This window comes from Anarrhichthys ocellatus, unplaced genomic scaffold (genome assembly GCF_004355925.1).
Source record: "Anarrhichthys ocellatus isolate YVR2014 unplaced genomic scaffold, GSC_Weel_1.0 scaffold55, whole genome shotgun sequence".
In the NCBI taxonomy this organism is placed as follows: Eukaryota; Metazoa; Chordata; class Actinopteri; order Perciformes; family Anarhichadidae; genus Anarrhichthys; species Anarrhichthys ocellatus.
In genome coordinates, this window is record NW_022280085.1 from 1,742,015 (window position 1) to 1,767,105 (window position 25,091).

At 43.9% G+C, this 25,091-nt stretch overlaps 1 protein-coding gene across 5 annotated transcripts; it reads right to left on the reverse strand.

Annotated features, from left to right (window-relative positions):
• Window positions 1-6: 6 nt before the first annotated feature.
• LOC116396374 (serine/threonine-protein kinase BRSK2-like) lies at window positions 7-25,091 on the reverse strand. Of its 5 annotated transcripts, XM_031870950.1 has the most exons (21): window positions 25,012-25,091; window positions 23,474-24,469; window positions 23,007-23,101; window positions 19,521-19,606; window positions 19,129-19,269; window positions 17,894-18,010; window positions 16,926-16,959; window positions 16,706-16,774; window positions 15,680-15,826; window positions 13,034-13,065; window positions 12,154-12,318; window positions 10,029-10,126; window positions 9,729-9,879; window positions 9,556-9,616; window positions 7,106-7,712; window positions 6,655-6,703; window positions 6,196-6,319; window positions 5,971-6,072; window positions 5,047-5,155; window positions 3,995-4,084; window positions 7-3,905 (listed from the first exon to the last, which is right to left on the reverse strand). In XM_031870950.1, the coding sequence occupies exons 2-21, from the start codon at window positions 23,559-23,561 to the stop codon at window positions 3,685-3,687; spliced, it is 2,586 nt and encodes an 861-aa protein (XP_031726810.1). In that variant the 5' UTR covers window positions 23,562-24,469; window positions 25,012-25,091; the 3' UTR covers window positions 7-3,684. The 5 variants fall into 5 exon arrangements, with proteins under 5 accessions (XP_031726810.1, XP_031726812.1, XP_031726809.1 ...); XM_031870952.1 differs by having other exon boundaries at window positions 7-3,896; window positions 23,474-25,090; XM_031870949.1 differs by having other exon boundaries at window positions 23,474-25,090.

Below are 25,091 nucleotides of genomic sequence, written 5' to 3' on the forward strand. Positions count from 1 at the left end.
GCACATTCAAATCTACTGCAACCACCAAGCCAATAGTTTTTCCGAAGCTTTCTAAAATTATTCCGAAACCATGCTAAGACCTGTGGCTACTATGCACTTTTCCACGGAATGAGATTAGGGCCACAAGTGAAAAGAAATGATTTGAGTTCTGAGTTTATTCTCAGAATTCTGACTTTAAACTCAGAACTCAAACAAATGTTCCACTTGTCCTCTACCACTTGCCAGCTAGGACAAAGTTCAGCTACGGTGTTGGATGGATGTCTTGGATGTCAAACAGTTGCTAACCACATTTTCCAGTTTTTCCAGAAGTTATCTGGCAGTTTCAGTTTAGCGTGCAGAGTGTGAGGAGACTATTGAAAGTCAATAAGGGATGTGAAATGGTTTCAGTGAAGTGTTAATTAGCAGGAATAAACACAGCGTTTCACAGGTAATAAATATGACTATAAAATACATTTGTGTTTGCAGTCACTGTCTCTGTTTGCAGATTTAATTATCTAGCATTCAGAACAAGACTAAGAGTCAGCAGCCATGCTCAGGCTGTACTTAGGCACAGAGCTAAATGCTAACGGATGTTTAGCAGGTATCATGTTTGCCGTGCTCACCCTCTTAGTTTTGCTTGTTAGCCTGCTAACGTTTGCTAGTTACCCGTGAACACAAAGTACAGCTGAGGCTGGTGAGAATGTAATGTTTTGAAGGTATTTTGTCATAAACCAAATTATTGGACACATCAGAATTTTGACCTGATGATTGTGTTAGATGAAAGGTTGGTGGATCACTATTGAGGTTCATCCTCTGGGGATCATGAATTGCAATATTTCCACAGATATGGAATAGGAGTAGAACAGACATTGAGTTGTTTTTCCGTGGTCATTTGACTGGTACAAAAGAAAATGGCGATTGTTTTTAGTGGTCTTGGTTATTAATGTGGTTGCAGCTCACTGGGAAGAGAGTGGACGTAGCTCTGGGGAAACGGATGGCTGGCTGGTTAGCTAGCTACAGTAGATTGTCCTTCTCCAGAGAGGCCGGTAGTGAGGCGGAGGGACCGCTGGCCACCAGCCTACTGTTCGGCTTATTTCCTGTAACCAGTATAGCATTAAAGCATGATGAAATTAGCAAGCTAGCTAACAAGCCAGCTGTCCGCTAGTTAGCTACTGTAGCTAGATTGTTAAATCCACCATGCTTAAATGCTACACTTGTTTACAGGAAAAATAAGCCAATCAAAGTTGTCACTCGTCTGGCGTTAGCTATGCGCTTTCCAACACTCAGTCAAGAGTGTGGGGATGACGCATCAAGTTGCTAATATTGCTGCTTGTTTTTGTCGTCACAGCAAAACCTCACCTTAGAGAGCTGCGACTTGCCGTAAATCGGTTCGGTTCATAAGTAAGCATTGCCATCCAAAGAGCCACGCCACGTGTGTTTCGTACGTACGCGCAAACCCAGGCATCTTTGATCTAATTTTCGAACAAGTTCAGTAGCTCAGCGCTCCCTTGGGCGTGCCAAAACAAAATGAACAGGTCAAAAGCCTGAAGGAGTGACTGATACATATCCGGTGGTTGGAGCCTTTTGTCTAAATGTTAAAAAATCCTCCACATGGAGCTTATCTCTAACTGTGTGTGTGTGTGTGTGTGTGTGTGTGAAATATTTGTCTAGTGTCGTAGGAATGTGAACAGCTATAGCAGCCAACGATAGGCTACTAAATGAACAAAACAAAAGCAGGTAAAGACACGATGTTAAGCTGGAAGGTATTTTTGCAGCATCACATTTTTTAAAATGTTAAAAATAAAAAAGGAACGTTGCTTTTCAGTGTTTTCTCAGGGAAAACTGGTTTTCATCTTGAAAGTGACATTTCCCTGTCCTAACCCATCTCCTGTTTTTTTCCATTCATGAAAAAACAAAAAACAAATCACACTTCCAACAAATACAAATGAATAAAAATAAATAAATAAATACATTTTCAATAAATATATGAAAAAAATATGTTTACACTCTTGGAATCATTTCAAAAGAGTTTTTGACATTCACATGGTTGGTGCCGCCCTCTACTTTGCTGGTGGCAAACACGAAAACACCTTCAACAACAACAACAACAACAAAAAGACACAGAGAAAGACAGGAGAGTAGAAAAAAAGAGAAGGTATGGAAAGTCAAAAATAAAACAAGACAGATTTCATTCTTTAGGTGTGGCGTCCCCCCCCCCCCCCCCACTCCAGGCAGTATTTGCGCAGTGTTTTTATGACAACAGACACGCCAGAGTTCTTTTGTCTGTCTTGGAATCTACTTTTCCCACTTGTGAAAAAGCACATTTGTTCATCTCCGCCTGCCACTCCTTTCAGAGAGGCAGACAGAAGCTTCAGTTTGGGGCTTAGGCGTTGCCCTGCGTCCTCCTGCATCCGTTGTCAAACGTAAAGGAACATAGGAAGGGCTTTTAGTTGCCTAATTGTGGGTCTAAAAAGCCTGGATGTCCTGTTTGACAGGCCTTTCTACTCTAATTCCACTTTTCAATCACCTTCAATTACTGTAATTTCATGGACTTGAAGAGTGAAGAGTTTCACTGTCATCTCTACGTTAGCTTAAGCTATTTTTTTTCTTTTTGTCCTTCCTCTGCTACCAAACGGATACCTGTTGCTAGCTCTCCTCTGTTTAGTCTCCATCTATCTACTCAGCTCCCCCGTCCTCCGAGACATTCTACCTGTGGTGTGACTAGTGTCCTCAAAATGGGGCTAAATCTAACTAGCTATCCACTATTCTCTCCTCCATTAAAGGCAACACGGTATCATAGCTTCATCAGTGTAATTCGGGAAATAATTTATGGGATTCATGCTTCTCAAAACACTCGAGGAAAAAGCGTCTTTGTCTGTCTCGCGTCGGACTAACGCCACGTAGACCGCGTCAAATCTTTTCTCTCCGTCATTTCCTTCTCTGCACTCAGGACGCCTTGATTGTTAAAGTAACGACATTAACAATCCAGTCTACATCAAGACTCCTTTGATGCTTTCTCGAAAAGATGTCCTCTTTTTGTTGCTTTGCTTTGAGAACACACGTTTGTCTTCAGTCAGAGAGAGCGAGGAGAAGAGGAGAGAGCGGGTTTTCCTGGTCGTGTGACTCAACACGTGTGGTCAGGTGGTGTTGAGGGTGATGATCGATGTGATGTGGGCTCTGTCATTGGCCGGTGTCTTCCTGCGCCATTTCGACTACCCGGCGGAGGTTTCCTGTCGGTTTTGATTCCCGTGTTGCGTGATGGGAAGGTCATGTGCTTTCTTGATTCGTTAAAACGGGCGGACAACGTCTTTCCCTGGCTGGGAGCTTTTTCCTGCATTTCTCCGGTCAGGTGGGACATCCTGTCTTCGGGCTTGTCGTCCCCCCCGTCCCCCCTTTCCGGGGTGAAGCTGCCCTTGAAGGCTGATTAGAGATCAGCTCAACCTGCCTCCACCACCCCCCACATGTACGCATTTCTGCAAAAAAATCTGTCATTTGCGGGGGGGATATCTCCTTCGTATCCCCCCCGGATCAGCTTCAAGGTAGAACTTTCCCCGTCCTCCGTCCCGTCGCTTTGGAATAATGGTAGGAAGCAAGGCAGGAGGTAAGGAAATAGGGAAGGAAAGAATGTGGGAAGGGCTGAGGGAAGGAAGAGAAAAAAAAGGCCAGGCAGATGACCCTCGCCCTCTCTTCCACACGACATTCCTTTCAGGGATGGGACTGCGTCCCGTTGGACGACGAGAGGAGTCTGGTCTTGTCCTTCCCCGAGCCCCGCCTCTGCAAGGTGCCACCGCTGCCGCCCCCAGCGTCCGCCGTACGCTCCTTCTCTCCCCGCTCCCGCTCGGAACCGCTCTCGGAACGCCGGGAGTTCTGACGCGAAGGGGTGCTGGGCTGGCGGGAGAGCTGTCCGTTCTTCTCGTCTGAGGGGCCAGGGGTAAAACCGGGGGAGAGAGGACGTGAAACAAACAACTAAACTACTGGAACATGTGGTTAGCGTGTGTGTGTGTGTACTTCTTACCAGCCAGTGCCTGCACAGAATGCTGATCGTGAGTACTCAGGAGCTGAGCCTGAATCGTTTCCACCACTCTCTTGAATCTGCGACTGGGACCTGGTTGGGAGAGCAGTCTTTATTCATTCATTTGAAGGTTTAAAACAGTGAAAATTGAAACTCCAATTTTAAATACAGAATATAGAAACTCAGCCTCAAGGATACAAATGTAAAATAAACACAGATGAGCGTGAATTTGAAGATCAGAGTCAATAATATAAAGGCCTTAACACAATAGGGTATTTCCTTTCTTTTTTTTGCGTGAGATTCATTCACACGTCGATATATTTTTGTTGTTTGTTGTTCTGTTGTTGTTTTTGTCACGAGTACTTTCACACAGAACATGGTCAGAAAGTATTACGCAGCTTAAAAAGCAATATCGTTTTGTTTGTCAGAGCGAGGTTGATCGTCAACCAATCGCACTGTGCGGAACGGACATATTAAAAAACGTACACTGCATTGCACACCAACACGGAGGCGCCGTAGTCTGAACCAAGACGGCAAACTTCATTATTCCTTGCAACCTTCACCTTTACCTTTCACAATAAAAGCCCACAATAAAAGATGTGTAGTATACGGTGTAACTGTTTACCAGAGGGAAGCTATTTGCAATAAGGAAACACAATAAAACAGCCTCCAGTAGCTTTAAGCTATACAAATATTTGACTTCCAGAGGATCCAGGTAGTGTGTCCTGCACGAATCCATCAAACCTTTTATTGAAAAAGTGCTACAACCGTCGCAAATTTGCATCACTGCCGTTATGTTTTGATGCAAAAACATTAGCTGGTGTTGTTCTTTCTAAACCTCCAATAACTGATTTATTTGGCCACCTTGTGGGCAGTGGAAACAAGCTGCGAACTCAACAAAGACATGTTGTGATCGCCTTTCAGGGAATAACCGGTTTCTCACCGCAAGGTAACATGGGACTAAGAAGAAGCACGGGTTATAATTGCACGTCTTACACCTGTAGCTGTGTGTTGCTCTCCTCTTATCTATCCTCCACACAAACACACCGTCCTACCTGTTATTAGAGTGAAGGTGACGCTGTAGATGCCCATCTCTCGTCTTCCCTCCCTCTCCACTCGTTCTCTCTCTCGCTCCCTCTCCCCCTCGGAGAAAGCAATGTCCACCTACAGAGAAAGAAGGAGCACGCGTCCGTGAGTTCATGATGCTCACACACGAAGACCAAAGACGGTTAAAGAAACTATGTACATGTTTCAGTTTCTGAGATATGCTCATTTTGAGTATCCTCCGATGCTTCATACCCCTTAAAATCTGTTCAACCTAACTTAAGAGGTTATGTAAGTCAATAAGCCATAATCATTGATAAAAGTATTGCAATTGTAAATGGACATTGGTTTCCATCAAAGCATATTTTTCCTGAACAATTCTAAATGTAGAAACATGAAAACACAATTCTCAACCAAATTAACATAACTTTTTAGTTTTTGAAATGTGCTCAGTTATATGAGCAGAGTAAAAAGCTGTTGATCGTTTTAATTCTGTATTTGTTTGTGTTTCTCTCAGTGTCCCTGGGTGGGATCTGTTGGGTTTTTGTAAATGAAATGCTCTGTTGTGAGCTTAAGTAACTTCTGTTGTGAGCTTAAGTAACTTCAAAGCAGAACACAAAAAACATGCGATTACATGGATGTATATATATATATATAGTAAGCTTAATACTATTTAAAATGTTGGTTAAAGCTGCTTGAAAGCTTTGGATCGTATGCCAGTAACAGATTGGTAAATTATTGAATCTTCATGTACAGTATATGATGCTTACATTGAAACACTCAAAGTCTTCACTGAGGTGTTGACTAGAATCTGATAAAAACTTCAGTGGGTTTGAATGCTGCGTGGTCAGCACAACATGCATTTGTTAAAGATGGAGTTGGGAGTGTTGGGTCTCAGGGCTGAAGATGTAAAAAATAAATAAAAGTAATAATACTTGGAACTTGACAGGCTTCTGGAAGACAGAGGGGCCCCCGGAGGACTTGTACTCTGCCCGGAAACTGTTCTGAGACACCACGCTGTGGCTGAGGGATGGGATCTGGAGAGGCAAAAGAAAAAGGGTGACACTCAATATTTAGTCTCTGCCTTTAATGCCGCAAATTGTACTACACAGCGAATGCCCGAAGTTGTCGAGGCCTACTGAAGCTCGAGCCGTACTCACTGAGAGGAAGGCATGGACGATGTCAGCCTTGATGGAGCTGAGCGGCTTGTCTTGAATCATCACGAAGATCTGCTCCTCTTTCTCCAGGCTGATGAAGTTACCGAACCAGGACTTCTTAGCCAGTCTGCAAATGAACAAGTGTTTGACATGTGACTGATTCCTTCCAATGACACTATTCATTTGGGTTGGATGTGGTATTTTCAACTGGCCCATAATGACGGACATAGTGTTCAGTCAAGGATTTGACTGTTTAAATAATTCTGGTTATACAGTTAAATCTAGCTGGATGAAAAAACAGAGAGTTAGCTGACAAACAAATCTCTGCGCTGGAGCTTGAAAGTATTGAAGCTCTAAACGCTACATAATGAACCTCGTGGTGAGATTGTTTCGTCAACCTACAAACCGTTGTAATATTGTACTGTGTTGCAGGAAAACAAACGGAGACTTGTGTGGACTTACTCTGGACTGGACTCGGGAGTCAAACTGGACATGTCCTCTGACGTGGGGACTAAAAAAAGGAAACAGAGAGAGAGAGAGCGAAAGAGAGAGCGAGAGATAGAGCGAGAGAGAGAGAGAGAGCGAGAGAGAGAGAGAGAGCGAGGACGACAGAAGCAAAAGGCCAGTGAATCTTTATGACAGGGCATAATCTAATTGCCCTAATTAGAGATTATCACACAGACATTAATCAACACAGCCGCAGGCTACAGGCCGGGGCACGTGGCCGTTTCTCGGTAATAATAGATTCTATCTTGGATGCGAGTAGATTAACTCTGATTGTTTAAACTGTTAGCGCAGCATCAAGTTACTTCATACTTCATTTAGAGGCTACTACTTTTTTGAATTTTGTTATCTCAAAGTAGTGAGGATTCACACCATCATCATCATCCACTGATAGTTTGTTCAAACTCACCTTGCAGTTTGCGCCGATGGAAGCGCGGCGAGCCCAGGAGGTTGTTTTTGAACGAGTTGAGCCTTGTTCTCCAGTGGGCGGAGCTGGAGGCGGCCAGACCGCCGCTGCCGCCCGGGCTGGAGGGCGGCGTCAGCGACAGCGAGGCCCCGCCGGCCCCATCCGCCCTGGAAGAAGAGGACGAGGAGGAGGAGGAGGGAGGGGTGGTAGAGGAAGGGTGGTGGATTTGGTGCACGGGCGTGCCCAGCGGTGTGGGCAGCGGCGAGCCCTGCGGCGTGACCTGCGACACAGGGGGAGGGGCGGCAGAGGAGTTAGAGGACGAGTGGACGTTCTTGGACTTGAAGACGGATGGAGAGGGGAAGTTGAAGAAGCGTGGGATGGGGGAGAGGAGTGGAGAGGGGGACGGGGAAGGGGAGCGTGGGGTGTGGAGGGGGAGGGACTTCATGGAGTGGAGTGGGGGCCGGTCGGCCTGGCCCTTTGAGGGCAGGGTCTGTGTTTTTGGGTCGGGTGGTGGGCGGGTGGGCCGAGGCGTGGTGGCGCTTCCTGGTTTGGGGTCTTTGGAGGAGGAAGCGGAGGCGACTTCTGATTGGCTGAAAGTGAAGACCGGGCTCTGATGGGCAGACAGAGAGAGAGAGAGAGATGGGGAGAAGGAGGGAAAGAGGGATGGAAAAGATGAGAGAAAGCAATGGTCATGAATTATGGTTCATGGAAACGATTTTCAACAAGCCTCGATCAGATGGAAGATGGATTTGGGGGATCTCTGTTCTTGGTTACAGCTACGTATGTGTTTTAGTCAGTTTTTTTGTCCAGACATTTGTATGAGGCGACATGGCGTATCTATGAAATGAGAATGTAAATGACTGAGAAAGTGATGGAGTGTGATGGAAAAGGCTGCCATATCTTAGCAGCGACAGTCTGAGCGAGAGTTAGCAGAGAAAATAAAACAAGCATCACAGGAAATTTGGTTTGGTGTTGTTGATGGCCTAAACTGATATCTTTAAATTGGAGCCGCTGATAGTACATACTGTATATGTTTAATATATACTGCAAGTTCAAAAGGAAAAGTCTGGAAAGACAGATACAAAACAGCTTTAGTACACAACACACAGCACATTACAAAGAACAGACCAAACTCAACTCCAAGCCCACTGGTCCCTAACAAAGGTGAATAGGTTTTATCACATATGACTCAAACAGTAGGAAAATATTGCATTTATTCTGTACTATTTTCAGCTGCGGATGAATACACATTTGATATGCTTTGACCTATTTTCTTACAGCGGCAGGATGATGCGTGTGGGATTGATTTAAAATACACCACAGTGCCCATGTTCATGGCAATAAAGGAACGTGTCACCCAGTGCAACAGTGTGACTCACTGGTGTGTTTATTAATAGTTCTTAGACAACAGTTGAGCGCTATGGCGCAGAGGATTAAGATGTATCAGGTTTCAGATACACAGAAAATGCTGTATTAATAAATGTTGTTTTTTTCATGGGATTTGTTGACAATTACAAAATATGATCACCTTTATCCTTCAAATAGGACAGAGAAAGTCTGTATTAACTATAATACCAGCTTCAGACTTTGGTCTTTACTGTATGTGCAGACCATAGGAGTAGGAGCAAGACGGACATTGAACTGTTTTCCGTGCTCATTTGACTAGAACAAAAGACAATGGCTACTGTTGTTAGTTGTTATGGTGACATAACTTATGTCAGTAAATGAGAGGTGCTGATCAGGCAATTTTATAACCTTTGGACAGAGCGAGGCTGGGGCTAGCGGTTTCCCCCTGTTTCTTGTCTTTGTGCTAAGTTAAGCTAACCAACTGCTGCTGGTAACTTCATTTTTACTGTACAGACATCATCTAACTCTTGGCAAATAAAAAGGAATAAGCTCACTTGCCAAACTGTTCCTTTAACTGCTTGTAAACAAACTAGTAATATCTATGATATGCAAATTATTATATAAACATACTGAGTTCCCTTTGCTCATTAGAATGTGTGAAACTGAACGCAAAGAGATCACCATATATGTAGAAATGCTTGCCAGACATTAAAAAAACGAGACAAACTATGCACATTAATGCAGCTTTCAGTGCCAATCCCCCACTCTCATGAGTGTAATCATTTAGTCAGATTATGTGATGTAAAGTACAGAACGGAACACTTCACAGACCTGGCCAGGATCGTTATAGAGACATGGGGGAGATTAAAATGGGAGATTCTATTTGGGAGACTCACCCATGTAGCTGTGTGACACAAGCATGGTTGATTAAAGTGTAAACTCGTAGGTTAAAAAACTTTTAATTTGCTTTTTGAGTGTAAAAAAAAACTCAAAATAGTTGAACTCTGTGTCTGCAGACAGCAGGTCAGACCCTGTTTTAAGGCAGCTAGGTCAGAGGCAGTGAAAAGGTCTTTAACACGGTTAATAGAGTAGAGAGACGTTCTTACCCTGGGACTGCTGAGAGGACTGGAGGACAGACCTGTGGACGCTCCACTGACTGAACGAGACCTTTTGAAGACAGCAACAAACAAAAAGTCATCGAGGCGAATGGGACTTTTAGGTGCAACAATTTCCATCAGTTAAAACAATAATGTCATGTTACGTCAGTCCTGGTTCTGACCTCTGACTGTGTGCATTAGTGTCCAGGGCCCTGCGAGGCGGGGTGGGAGACCCCCCCTCTGTGACACTGAGGACCTCCAGGCTCTTCCTCTCTGGACGACAGCGACCATGACGCGTCAGCATGGGGGAGTCCACTCGCTTCCTGGGGGGGTCTTGGAGGACAAAAATAATAGGAAAAAAAAGAAAAGGAAAATCGGAATTTTATCTTTTAAAAGAATCGACTGAACGGTCAGAGGAGAAGTAACATTAGATTTCACAATCAAGCTTTTGTCTAAAAAGGTTATGCAGCACGTGTTCTCACCGAGGTCATTTCTGGCTGGCAGATCCTCATCTTCACAGCTGGGGTATCGCTCCTTCCTGTCCAACAGGAGGTAGTAGATCATCTTCTCCTGGTTCTCCCTGCAGAACAAGACGCAGAGCGACGGAGAAACCGAAGGTGAGAAAGAAAGGAGACACAGAAAGCTTTTTGCCGACGGAATCGGTAAACACAAGAAAGACAAGAGGCTTGTCAGTGTCACATGTGAATAAATAATGGCAACAAAAAAAAAACATTGTAAATGGGATGGTCCGGACAGGTCATATCGTAAGTAATCTCTATAAACAGAAATCTGCATATGAATGCAGAATCGCTAAGCGTTCTGGTTTCCGTTTGTATTCCGAGTTGTATTGACTAAAAACATTTAGTAGATAAACAGTCCATGTGGAGAGAAAAAGAGGTGGAATGCATCGGTGGAAATGCAATCTCGGAACCCATCGGCTGTCATCTGACGATGATTCAGCTTTTTATAAGCTAGGAAATGTATCATTAACTGAGTGTAAACCGGCTACTTGTGAAACAAAACCATTCGTAGACGTCGTCTCTCAACTCCAAATCTATTCTTTTTTATTTTATACATTTTTTCCTTATCCCCGTCTCCAACGGCTACACCAGAAACCCAGAAATATTGCAAAAATATCTGTTGCTAAAGTTAACGACAACAAACCCTAAACACCTACATGTTAGCAATCAGTTGCTTATTAACACATCCAGTAAACATGGAAAAACATTAAAATTTATTTGGTTTGGAGTGTTTCTGGAAAATGTTAGTCAAATACTCCTTTAAGCTAGGATTTTTTGTTTCCACTAATTCTTACAATCATTGTTTGGCTCCATATCTGCTACAAGCTCCGCTATGTTCACCAGCTAGTTGCTAAATTTGCCTGTCTGCTGTTTGCTGCTGGTCAGGCAGTATACAGCGGGTTTATCACAGTTGTTTCACTGACAACAGCTGCCTACTGTGGCTGGTAACGGTTACGATGAGAGCTGTGAGACTCAGTCAAAACAGTGAAGGTACCAGCCGGAAAAACAAAACAATGAGCTTAAAGATGCTAAAACGCGTCTGCTTCTGCTGTTGTGGGTAGTGAGAGAGCTCATCAGAGAAGGGGGACACAACGGATGGGTGGACACAGAGATAAAAGAGCCCTTGTTGACATTGTTGCTCTTGTTCCTGCCATGCCAGGCAGATTAATGATTTAACTAATTGACAGGCCACAAAAGGAGAAAAAAGACAATGAGGGAAAGAGACGGAGAGAGAAGGAGACATTGTGAGAGAGAAATTAAAGTAACTACACACACAATTATACACGTTCTCAATCCCAACTCGTCAAATACAGCAGCTTGGTCAGTGGCCCTACACTTCAAACTACTACGTAGCTAAGGCTACCTTATGTATGCAACGTAGTAACGTTACATAACTTTTAACATTACAGTCATTTAGCAGACGCTTTTAGCCAAAGCGACTTACAATTCAGAGTCTATCACATTTCTACACCGTAGGCACAGCTACGGGAGCAATTTTGGGGTTAAGTGTCTTGCTCAAGGACACATCGACATGCGACTAGCGGAGCCAGGGTTCGAACCTCCCACCCTCTGATTGAAAGACGGCCCTGCTATCCACTTAGCCACAATCGCCCTTTTAACAAACCAAGGTTGACTTTTGGTGTCCCACGGGACACAAACCGCAGTTTCGTGGCTGAAATTCATGTGTTTTTGGACCCAACCATCCACCCAGACCTTCTCCCTTTGCAGACGATATTGCTCTGTATACTTCGTAACCTCACTTCGTTCTTTACTCCCCGCCATAACTACGGTCACATAGAGGGTCATAGTCTGATGCCGACTTGACATGTTTGTTCTACTTGTCTAATGATTGCCTAGGGATCAACCGGTGCAGTGGAGACAGGTTTACGTTTTTAAATTCTTTCATTCTTTCAATCTATTTATATAAAATATGAATATACTCTATAGTGGATAATAAAGCAGATTTATCAAGCTATCTGATCAATGTTCTGTCATAAATTCCAACCGATACGTCTCAACACTGGTGCACAATGATGTATTGACATCCATTCAAAGTGGAAATGTTTGATGGGTTATATTTACTCACTCCTCACTTGTAAGGTCCTGTGTGAGTTTGACCCGGTCTCTGAAGCACCCTAAGGAGTACATGCTTTCCAGGACATCAGGGTCCAGGTCTGTTAAGGACAGGATCTTCTTCACACACACACGGCGAGGCGCCGGCTGCTCTGGGCAAGGCTCATTACGGCCCCCCCTGAAGGGACAAAATCAGGGTATGTAGTTGCGTGCAATTAAAAAAATTGTTCGAAACATCTCAAAGTTTACTGCAAGCACTTATAGACAACGAGGGAGAACTCTTCACAGTCAGATATTATGGTGATGATTTGGGCAGCGGAGCAGTACGTTACACTGCTTCCTGCATTTTTTCCCCACACTTTTATGATCTAGGGTTCATTGGAAGATTTCACACATTTTCTTGGGGAACATTCTCATTTTCAACACGGCCATAACAGCTTAGTCACTGTAGTACAAATATATTGGTATAAGCATTGGCTTTTAAAAACCCACTACTACCCACAGAAGTTATTTCAAAAAGCAATGTAGGTCACATCAAGCCAGGACTATATTTATATGATGATATACTGTATATATATATAACTTTATTTTTGAGCTTTTAGTGATTACAGTGAAAAATCAAATGCTAGTATGCCTGGTGTCGACTGACAATGTAAAACAGACGTCTGAGCTGCACACTGTATGTACAGTATGGTATGAGGTATGTTGCGTGTTAGAATATTGGCTGACCCACAATAAGAAGAGGCCGACATAGTTAAAGTGAAGGTGTGAGAAATTACAGATGTGGCCAGCGGAGCCAAGTGCCGCTATGCTACTTTAGTACCAACAATAGTGGCTTTGGTGAAGAAGGGAACAGGGAAAATGCAGAGGAAGAAAGTGAACGTGGTACTTACTGGTACCAGGGGTGTTTCTGTATTGATTCTAGCTGTAATATAAAAAAAGAAGAAGACAATATTACAGCATTGATCAAAACATAGTTTCCTGATTTTACAGCTAATTTAATCCTACAATCATACATCAACAAAGATAAAGCATCTGCTGTCTAACTGAACACTGGGATCTGTGTTTAAAAAATAAAATAAAAACCTGATTAAACAAGTCTAAAGCTACCAAGTCAGGATTGTTCCATCACTTTGGTCCAGACTGAAATATCTCAAAAAATATTGAATGAATTGATGAAATTTGGTGCAGATAGTCATACCAACTGTAATAACTTAACTTTTTAATCAGTTCATCATCAGGTACAAAGTTAATTTTACCAAATACAGTACCTGCAAAAGCCTCCTGGTGAACATGATAAACATCACACTTGCTCATCAGCATGTTAGTCAATGTTAGCATACTGATGTTAGCATTAAGATCAGGTACAGCATGGCTGTAGACTCTTGTATCTGCATTTATGACCCCAGGAAAAGTATCCCTGCAGTCCAGTCCTGCTCAGAGTAACATAGGATTGAGTCCTAAAACCCCGAAAATGAAAAAGCATTTTTGCAAAGCAAACACAACACAAGCTTTAGAGATTTTAACGTTTAGTTCGAAGACATTAAATAAAAATGCAATAAGGAAAAAATCCATTGGCTTTTTTCCTTTCGAGGGAACCAGGGCGATGCTAACTTCCGAGGTTGGCCTGCAAAAATACGTCATCCCAGCGTACAGTGGTAGCCATCGCATCAATACTCTACAGTATCTCTTAGGGTTGGTGTAATGGAGCAGCTGCAGTTCTGCAAGCACGTAAACAGCGGGCCCGCTGTGAACACTGTATGCCGAGAGGAAACCAACAAGCAGCTGTATGCAGCCAGAGCTTTGCATTTGTTAACGTACTCATAAAGTACAGAGGACACACTTCCCGTTTCCTAACTGATATGAATATGCTGAAAAAAGCAAAAAATAAAAAGATGTGTGGGTTCCGAATGTTCAGCTTGCTAGCGACAAATATACTCTTCAGCTGGATTGAAATCTGTCTCCCTGTGTGTTGGGTGGTTTCCATGGAGGCAACCAGCAGACAGACAGAGAGAGAGAGACAGTCTGACCTGGTTTCAGGCTCCATTAATCAACAGCTCGTCAGACAAAGCCACAGCTATGATTAAATCTGCTCTGTTGTAGCTGAATGACTAAATGACCAGGCTTCCTCTCTGTCAGCAGTCTCTGCAAACCACATTATCACAGTAGTCTCCACCTCTCGGCCTCGAAAGCCTGGATTCCTCTCCACTCTTTCTAAACCTGAGCGCGGTGGAATTTCTTCCAGCTGTCCATTCACTCGCTCATTCATTTATTCACTCGCCCTCTCCCCTCTCTCTGCCTCTGGACTGCCGGTCTCCTTTTCAAGCCTTGCTTTCAGAAAGGGAAAGCTGGCATTTAGGTGAAAAGGAAGAGAGGTCCTCGCCCCCTTTCACCCTCAGCCTTCTCTACAGCCACTTGATCCATCCAATCAATCGCATTGTGCACACATGCCTCTCTTCCTCCCTACACCTCGGTTTCCGTGAGTCTCGTCTTCAAATTAACTGCTAACTTGCCTTTGAAGACAGAAATAAGAAACCCTGTCCTGTCATGGCTGACTCCACTCGTGCCTTTAAGCAATACCCAAGGCCCATTCCTCTGCTCTTTTCTTTTCCACCTTCCTCATCTCCTTCCTCTTCCCTCCGTAAGGTCCGGTGTCAGCGTCGATTTCTGTCACATCTCGAAGCGAGGCCTGGGGCCTTTCCTTTCCTTCCTCCCTCCTGAATGTCTGGTTCATGCTTCGTGTGCTGTGGAAACTGCTGTGGGGCAATGTGACTGTTTGCTCAGCCCTGCCTTCCTCAGTTACGGAACGCTCCTCCATTCATATGCAGTTCAGAATGAGAACAGCGGCAGATTTAGCACTGAAAATGCTGATTCATTTTTTTCAACAATATGGCCTTTATTTCAAACAGAGGCAGTCAAAAGGGGCTACTCAATTTTAGAACCAACGATTTTGCCATCTGATTTTATGAGCTGCAGCTAGCTAGCTGATTAAGCTAACGGTTGAAAACACTGTCTACGGCTCACATTTTACTCTTCCAGACAGGGCTTAGTTTGTGTGTGATTCTGAGTTTTTGACTGCCTGTGTTCTGGTACCTTTCTTTCTTTCTTTTAATGTTTATTTTTCCAGGGACAGCGCACAGTAAAAACTAATTGCACAAGAGCTAGCTAGAAGCTAATTTGCATCGGTTGTCAATGGGCAGATGGACAAAAAACAACCACATGACAATAAATGCACTACATAAAACAATACAATAGATAATGGTTCATATTTGCGCCAAGTCCCACGAGAAGAAGGCCAGGTATTTTAAGTACATTCTTGTAGTGGCCTACAACTTTGGGGTTCGTCGCGTGATGTCATTGGGCCCACAAAGACTTTTCCTATGGACTTACACCGGGAGAAAGATATGTTTGAATCAGCGGCTCATTTTTTTAGCTAAATCAACTTCAGAGTACGTACACTTGAATGCCCCTTATTTTATGTATATACACATATATGTGGCCCTCTCCCTATATAAGCCCCATGGTCCCTCTCTGCTCACCGTGAGTCTCTTGTCAGGGTTGACTTCTATCATTCCTTTAAGCAAAGCTTGACATTCAGGAGGTATAAAGTGGGGCATGTGGAACACCCCACTCTTCACTTTCTCGAGAAGCTGGCGCAGGTTATCATGGTCAAAGGGCAAGGCACCCTGGGAAGGGGATGGGAGAAGATACAGAAAGACGAGGAAATAGGATGAGAGAGATGCAAAGAGATTAAATAGTTTAGTGGCACCAAAACGTGTTACACTCAGCATAGTTAAAGGAATAGTTTAACAATTTGTGTAATAGATATATTGTAAAAAAAAAAAATAGTTTTGCTACCACAAGCAGCCAGTAAGCTTAGCTTAGCATAAAGTCTGAAAGCCTGTCTAAGGTATCTAAGTATCTAAGGTAACAAAATATGCATACCAGCACCTCTAAAGCTACATACTACTACATTTATGGATTAAACAAACAAGATATAACATGTGACTGTAAGAGCTTCAGAGGTGCTGGTAGGCGGATTTTGTCACCTTTGTCGAACCATTCCTTTAAAGGCACCCTGTGGAGTGTTCTTGTAGAACAATACAGCTATGTCTTTGTGTTATGTTTCTCACAAAAAAATCCATTGTACGTATATGTAACGCTTTTAAATCCATCCTTGTCTAGTTATTTCTGCTTTTTGTTGGTGCATTGCTGCATTTCTTGGCAGGTTACCGCCACCAACTGTCATGCAGTGGAAAAGTCACGTCACCCACGCACTCTTGCATCCCACTACCTCGCTAGTCTGATGCACAAGATATAAACAAAATGGTGACCGGCTCATTCATCACAACATTGCTCCAGGCTGCCAATAGTTGTCAACATCTCCACAGGGTACCTTTAAGATTTAAGGCTGATACGCTGACAGTCTGGCTTGAGAGAAGACTGCATATGAGGTTCAATGGGATTCTTGTTCTTTGTGACTTAAATAGCGGGAATCAAAGGGCAGAGAGAAAAAGCAACTCAATACTGGAAAAAAAAGAAAAAGAATAAAAGTATCTTCTTACCACCAGAAGAGCAAAGAGGATGACTCCACAGCTCCAGACATCGGCTCTGCGACCGTCATACTTCTCTCCCTGAAACCAAAATGCAAAGACATGGAAGCATTAGACTTCACACAGACTCCCACACACACACACACACACACACACACACACACACACACACACACACACAAACACACACACACACTAACACAATAACACACTGAAATGGGAAGTAACTAACCCTTATGACCTCTGGGCAAGCATAATGTGGGGATCTGTGAAGAAAGAAGAGGCTATTATTAAATGATTTAACCAGATGCAACCATGCACACAGATAAAGGACGCAGGTGCTGATTTGATGAAAAAGCTCTTTTATTGATTGATTAGACTGAATAGGTGAATCCAGGCGAACAGCTACACTCCCTTACTAATTGTATGTGTTACATCCACGTTGCTCCTGATGGGCAGGCAGTTTAAAAAACGCTTAAGCTTTTAACGAACAAAGTCATCAATTATGTAAAAAGACACACAATAGAGCGCTGAGTAGATGTTCCTAATGTTCTGCACACTTTGTGTATGTCACCGAATTTACATGATCATATTTGTAGTTAATTTACAATACCAGATGTTATTTAAATAGGCAGATGAACAAGTCGCACCCAGGCGGCAACCTCCGGGTCTGAAACGTGAAGCCAATGGGGGAAGAGCCTTAAAAAATTGCATTCTTTCTGATGGCCATCAGGGGGCCTACTTCTCACTTGACTTATTACCTCAGTAAATTTCGTATACATGAGTTTATGGTCTCAATCGCTAGTTTCATGTCTTCCTCAATACAGCATGATGTTCATTTAATAAATTATGGTCCCATTTAGAGTCAAATAGACCATAAAGCAGAATATGGTTTAGGGTGGGGCTACTTTGTGATTGACAGGTTGCTGCCAAGGCTTTTTGTTTTCAGTTCATGAAAGTTAATTGTAGCATTTTGTTGGCCGACAAATTCTGCGTTTGGTTGTACTTCATCTTGTGTCACTTCTGGTTGCAAAAAAACAACATGGCGACGGACAAAATTCCAAACTCGAGGCTTCAAATCGGCAATCCATAAACCAATGGGTGACGTCACGGTCACTACGTTTACTTCACATGTACAGTCTTGGTCCCACATATGAATTCAAGCTAATTTTAGCCTCATCGATCTAATCCAGTACTCACCCACAACTGGTTTCCAACAGGCTGTCCCCAACTTGTAGTGAGGCCATGCCGAAGTCTGCTATCCTGATGTTATTCTTCTCATCCAATAGAAGATTCTCTGGCTTCAGGTCTCTGTGACTGGACACACACACAGACACATATGTTCAATGAAAGTCTTTTTCCAGACCATAAACCACAGCTACAGCTAACCTTGTTTGTACGCTTGGTAGACTTTCACATGATATGTAAATATTCATAGCAAAGGGGAGTGCCACTGTTCATTAAAGCTTAGTGATCTGCAGTGCAGTTCACTGCACAAGGACGCACGTGAATGCACGTGTGGATGACGCAATGCACAGCTCTGCTTGTTCGGATGTTTTGAAGTGCTACCTCGAGCGGTTAGTTAGTTAATTTGTGCCATTGTGTGACTTTGGTGTTTTAAAGGGTTAGTTTGGATTCACCCAAGTCCCACAATAAAACAAACTAACCAACCGATCGAGGCAGCAGTAGACCAGCAACTCCTGTATTCTGCGAGGTGAAATTATTGTTTTTTTTGTGGCGGCTTTGGACAAGAGCATATAACGGCTTAAGTTCCCTGTTGGAAACATAGACTGCATTGCTGTCTCACAGGAAGGTGAACTGGTGATAATATTCTAAACATAGCGTACACTTAAACTGATATTGATTCTTGTTCAAATACATTTAGCTGCTGAGCCCATTCCACAGCAGCACATTGCTTTGCTTCCATTATTCCAGTCTGTTTCTCGAAACTGGGGGCGTGCCGACCGATATCTACTATACACTGACTATGGATGAGTACCTCATACAACCCCACTGGTGTCGGGTCACGAGACCACCTCATAAACGCAGAGTTTTGACTTGTGTTCACTATAGCCCAATATTAAAAATATATATGTATATGTATATTTTTTGCCATTTACTGGACAGTTGATAGTGAAGAGGCAGACAGGAAACAAGGGAAGAGGGTTAGATTGTAGGTAGGTTATGGATAGGCGTCGCAGAGGTAGCTGGTTGGGGTTAGGGTAAGGTTTGAGTTAAGCACCGTGGAAAACGACTGGTTGTGGTTAACAATACATTTTGTCTCATTTTAAGGTGAGGGGAAACACCAATCGATGGGGGAACAGACTTTGACTCAACACCGACAAATAGCGACAAAACGGGTTGAGAGACAAAACTGTAAATGATACAACAATGAAAGAAAGGGCGGGCCTTAAGGTCAGCAGCCTCTCACAGACCATATGGAGTGACTGTGGCAGAAGTCGAGGGCGGAGATGATTTGTCTGAAGAACTTCCTGGCCTCTTTGGGGGTCAGCCTGCCCTTCTTCACCAGGTAGTCGAATAACTCTCCGCCGGACACATGCTCCAAAACCAAGTACCTGGGGGAGGGGGGGGGGCGAGGACAGGGGAACATGTGAGACTTCATGCACACAAGCCATGGATGCTTCCTCCATACATAAAAACTCAAACAGACACCCACAACCCTCTATATCTCCCGTGTCATGCGGTTATTATTTTCCCTTTCAGATTCAAGGTTGTTCCTTCTCTGGTGCAGATCCAGAGGGAAGATTAAAAAAAAGAAAGAAAGAAAGACAGTCAGCGGAAAGGAGAAAGATAAAGAGATACTCACAGGTATTTGTTATTCTCATAGACATCATGCAGCTTCAGAACGTGAGGGTGCTCTATTAGTTTAAGAATAGCTATTTCTCTCTCCACCTGGATGGACGCAGAGAAGAGGGGACGTGTGGAGAAAGGTTAAGAAAGAGGGAGGGAGGGAGGTTAAAAAAGAATGGAGATTGAAATGTCAGGAGGAAGAGTAGGTGTATATGATGGAAGGCAGAGAGAGAGAGAGGGAAGAAGCAAGTATAAAGGCAGAGTTAGGTCAAATGTGGAGCAGAGGGAGGCAGTATTAAATGTTAATGTCAAATTGTTTAGTGTTCATTTATAGGCAGAAACAAGTTAGATTGAGTTGTAGACAGCGAGCAGAAAAAGCAAATCATCATTTACACCGATGAAGTGTGTTTTTAAAAGTTTGAAGGATAAATGGAAGAAAAAAAGGGAGGAACAAAGCTTAAGTGCAGGCCTGTACTTTAAGCTAGCTCAGACCGATACCTCCTCATGACTCAGACTTAAAGCTGCACTAATCAATATTTTTACATGAAAAATTGACCAAATAATTCTCATCTACGGCACCGGCCGTCTGTTTTTGGCAAAAAGAAACTGTAAAACTCACTGTAAACACCCTGCTCAGCACCAAACAGACACAATATTAGACTCACACTATCCAGGTTGCATGAAAAATGCTCTCAAATGAACACTAATGTTGCTCCGCGTCTGCTAGATGTGTAAAAAGGCAACCGTTTGCTAACGCTAAGCTAAGTTGCTAAGCTGCTCAGCCATATCAACATTAAAAGATGACATTATGTCACTTGTTTATTTACGGCTCGTTAAAATCTTCACAATGAAAGTCACCGGTAATTTTGCTGCTTACTCTTCCTCCTTGCAGTATCTGCAGACCTGTTTGCTTCCAACAGAGATAAAAACCTTTAATCTCCTATAAATTGTTCATGATATATGTCCCATACTACTTTGTTATTCAAGAGCTTTATTTTGAAGGAACAAGTGTACAGACTTGACAGTTAATATGTCCTGTCGTGATCGGATGACAACAGTCGCATTGAGAGGACAAGCGTTACCACGGCCACAATGACCAAAATAACCCATAAACCTTCATAAGGTCATGTGAGTGTTGTATTAAGATGGACTTCAAAATATCCAAACCTGTCCTTTAAAATGAATCAGTTATATTTCATATGTTTATCAGCTCTCATTTCAGCACCAGCAGCTGTCTATAGCATGACCTACTAAACATTCACTCACGCATATGGGTTCGCTCTCCACATGGTGGGGGGGGGGTGATTACCGGATGGTACATTCATGGTAAAGTTGTTCTCACTGTGATCTAAGGACTCTGTAAGGTATAAATGTTTTGATGAATCCCTTCATTTAAATCCATAGTCCATTGGTAGCTATTTGCCGATCCCTAATTAAAAAGATTTGATTAAAAAGAAATGGATTGTGATGATCCGCTGTAATAGATAAATACATTTAGTGGCCACTTTATTAGGTACCCCTGCACAGTCTAATGCAATCCAATACAACAGCCCGTCCACGAACAAGTGCTTTTTCAACTGTGACCTCAATAACAAACAAATAATTGAATTAACACCTCGATAACAGTAAAAAAACAAACTTTATAGACATCGTAAAAGTCGACTTCATGGCAGCACAGTTGTATTGGATTGCATCAGACGGCTGTGTGTTGGTAAGAATCTGGCGATGCGATACATATCACGATACAGGGGTTACGATTCAATATATTGTGATATATTGTGATGCTGTAAGCAAGGCAATATATTGCAATTTTTCAGACTAATTCTAGGAAAACTGTCTTAAAGAACACACCGCCATATGCATTAAAATCTGAGTAAAAAAAAAAGTTTATTTAAATTATGTAATCAGAACAGTGGGAGCTTTATTTGCATTTATCACAGTCCGTAACAGCCAACATCATAGCGCTGCTTTTTTGTGCAATTTGAGCCACCGTCTGTCACGAGTCTCTGCACATAAATTATTAAATTAACAGCGTTTTTGAGAATCGATACAGTATAACGAAGCATAACATCGCGATACTCAAGTGTGGGCTATATGTTTTTTAGACTGTGCCTATAAAAGTGGACGCCGAGTGTAAACGAGAGGATGAGAAGTGGTCAACAGCTGCCAGAAAAATGCTCACAGACTTGTTAGGTTTTGCCTCTGTTGTCGTGCTGTCGACTCAGAGCAGGAAGCTAAGAGACACATCTAGAGTGTCGACAGGAAAAGGCTACTTGTAGTTAAACATGCTTTAGCTGACCCAGTAATGCGGTTACTGGCAGTTAGCACCCCCGAGTAGGCAGTGGGCAGCTTTCCAAAGCGATACAAGACAAGGGTGATACTATAAACCAGAGGAATGGGGACCGGTGGCATTTCCAGGTGGATGGAGGTTTCGTCGGTGGTGCAAAAGAGTTTTAATCACGCACTTGTCTAGATTCTATTCAAATCAGTGTTTTTTTTGAAGATTCTGGGATACGTATGTGTATTTACAAGTTCATCCTTTTTTGAAAATGTTAGATTCAGTGTTTTCTGTTTACAAACGTAGAATGGAACGTCGGTTCATTTTAGCCAAAGACTCGGTAGCTGCAAACCACCATTCCTCGAGGCCGTACCGTTTTTTTGGCGAAAGTGCTTTTAAAGATCTTGCACCCTCATCTCGGCTTGAGCTACAGAGACGTTTTCAACTCGATTATTTTATAAACGCGCAGGATTTTAAAAACAGGATTACAGATCATCTGTGCTTGTCCTGACACTGAAAGACAATTCTTCTATTCTTTCGCTGCTGCGATGTGCTGGTTTGTTTTAAGTCTGTGGCCTCGGTCATGTGAAACTTTTTTTTATGTTTTCACGATGCATTTTTCCCGGTTTTGCTTTTTTTAAAATCTGTTATTTGTGTTTTGAAATGGGAAAACTTTTACGCCGCCATCTTGGCCAGGACGAACCCCCTTTTTGCAAATGAGATTCAAAATCTCAACGGGATCATCCCGGCTAGATAAAGGTTACGTAAAGGTCAAATAAAAATACTAAAACACACAAAGCCACAACACAACTATTTGCTTGGGCCCCACGTTTTCCCAGGTGCAACCTTTAAAAAAAGAGAAACTAGTAGTCGGCCACATTAGAAACGCAAATGTGGAACAGCTTTGTTTCTTTTTTTTTATACTTTTTTTCAGTTTTTCAGTTTTCATGTATGTAGCTTTCATCAGAGGGCTTAATTAGCAGAATGGAATCATCTCCATTGTTCTGTGCACAGAAGCAGTGTGCCCACACACTCGGCGGCTCCACTTTGCAACACGCAGACGGGGCTTTTTTTACTTGACTAAAATAAAAAAAGACATTTGTGTTGCTATTTCCGCAGGCTGGAGAGAGCTGCAAGCTGGCTCGATCCGGAGCTTTGTGGCTACTGAGGTGACAGTCGTGGGGATGGGTACGGGGGTCAGACACGAGCACAGCGTATATATACCTTCATCAGGACCGATTCGGAGAGTTTCTCTCTGTTGACAATCTTGATGGCCACCTTCTGTCCTGTTATGCAGTGGACGCCCAACTTCACCAGCCCTGAGGGACACAAAGAGACACGGGGGGAGAGGGGGAGAGACAGAGAGAGAGAGAGAGAGAGAGAGAGGTAGAGAGACTGTTTGATATCTCAAATCATCATGCAGTGTGAAAACAGGAAGGGAGGCATGTCATAAATAATTCAAAAAAGCTTTACTGACATTGTCACAAACATGGGCTAAACTCGGCTCACATAAAGACAGAATAGAATGTGGATGCACTTTCAAAAAATACGTGATGAATTTCGTTTTAGATCCTTTAAGAGGTTGTGATCAGAATAAAAAGAGGCTGGGTGAATAAAGCAGTGATTCTGAATGCTAGAATCAGCTGTTCGCCCTGCGAGAGGACCCCCCCCCCCCCCCCGCCCCACCTTACCTGTCTGTCCCTTCCCGAGGGTCTTCTCCAGCCGGTAGGGCCCCACGTACTGGTTGGACGGGCCCACTGTCAGCTCCTTGCTGCTCATCCTGAAATTCTATACACTCGCGCTGCGAGGCGGATCAAGACGGCGGTGGCTCCTGTGCGTAACGCCGTAGCGCCGCACATCCCAGGGCGGCTCTGGAGGCGATGGGAGGACTGGTCGTGATTCTAACGCCGGGCCCTGCAGGCTACTCCCATGCACTTGTTTGTCATGCGGGCCAGCCGCTCCGGCGCCGGGGAGAGTGAGAACCGGTTTCCACCGTCTCAGCACAGGCCTAGAATAAAGTATTACCCGGGCTGTTCTTCTTCGGTTTCGCGTCGCTTTCAGGGCGGCACGGAAAGCAGCATGATTCAGAGTGGAAAGAAGAAGAAGAAGAAGAAGAAGAAGAAGAAGAAGAAGGACGCGTGAGGTTTTGACCGGTGATGATGGGAGGAGGTATAGTCCCACCGAGCCCACCCCCACCTTTTTGCTATAAATAACAGTAGTTTAAAGCTAATTGGTGTGTTAGCTTATGCAGCCGGCTAAAAGTGGAGCAGAAGAGAGAGGTCTCATTCGGGCTCTGCATTGGCCACAGATTGATTCCTGTAAGAGCAGGGTCTCAAATATCCCGAGTCAGAATGCCCCTGATTGAATCCATTCTCTGATCGATATCAGGGACCCCCCCTCCACACACCCTCCTCCTCCTCCTCCTCCTCCTCGCTGCTGCTACCGTCCAAAAAATGTTTTCACCATCCTTCCCAGGCTCGTACATTCCCCTCCTCTCTCTCTCTCTTGTCTCCCCTTCTCTCGCCGGGCCTCTCTCTCTCGGTCAGGAGACTGCCTTTTCTCTCTCTCTCTCTCTCGTGCAGATGCCCGCGCGTCGTCCAGATAATAATCTATTATCACAACAGCATCAGCCAGAAGAATGGGTTTTCCAATATCCGGTGCACACTTTGGCTCACCCCTCCCCGGCCCTGCATCAGGAAATAGAGGAAGAGAGAGAGAGGGGAGGGGGGGAGAGCATTAAAAAAAAGAAGAAGAAGAAGAAAAAAAAAGGCAAACAGCCGCGGGGGCCAGACCGGGCGAGACGGGACGTGGGGCGGGGGGAGAACAAGCGACCCTCGGTTCGGGACGGTCGCGGCTGAGAGGAGAGGTGCGCTCGGTGTGCCGGCGTCAAGATCAGCGCTCGGCCCGGTGATTAATCCTGCTTCTAGAAACAACAAGCATCCTCAGCTGGCCTGGTGGTGGTAGCAGACTCCCGTCCCTCCCTCTTCCTTCCTCCCTCCTTTTCTCTCTCCCTCTCTCGCTTTCTCTCTCGCTCTGTCTCCCTTGTCTCTCTCCCCTGGCCGGCTGTGCTCATGATATCACCGCATCTCCTCCCGCAGCCCGGCGCTTTGGCTGTTGCCTCCCGCACAAATGACAGTAATTTGAAAGAAAAATAAGAAAAGACAGAAAAAAAAGAAATTCGCCTGTGGAGAAAATGAATCTTTCAGGTTATATGAGAAGTTGCCCGCACCCAACAGGAGTGTCCCTCGTTCACGGGATGGCCTCTTCTTCTTCCACTCCGCTGCTGCCGGTAATACCCCTGCTTCTCTT

Bases quoted from the DNA above. Each gene is read 5' to 3' on its own strand.
- LOC116396374 (XM_031870950.1), bottom strand. From the start codon at position 23,561: ATGAGCAGCAAGGAGCTGACAGTGGGCCCGTCCAACCAGTACGTGGGG. The intron at 18,011-19,128 runs GTCTGTGAGAGG...GTGTGTGTCCAG, and splicing joins TGCCACAGTCACTCCATATG to TCACAGAGACCTGAAGCCAG. The intron at 13,066-15,679 runs GTGAGCAGAGAG...TTTATATTACAG, and splicing joins ACCCTGACAAGAGACTCACG to CTAGAATCAATACAGAAACA.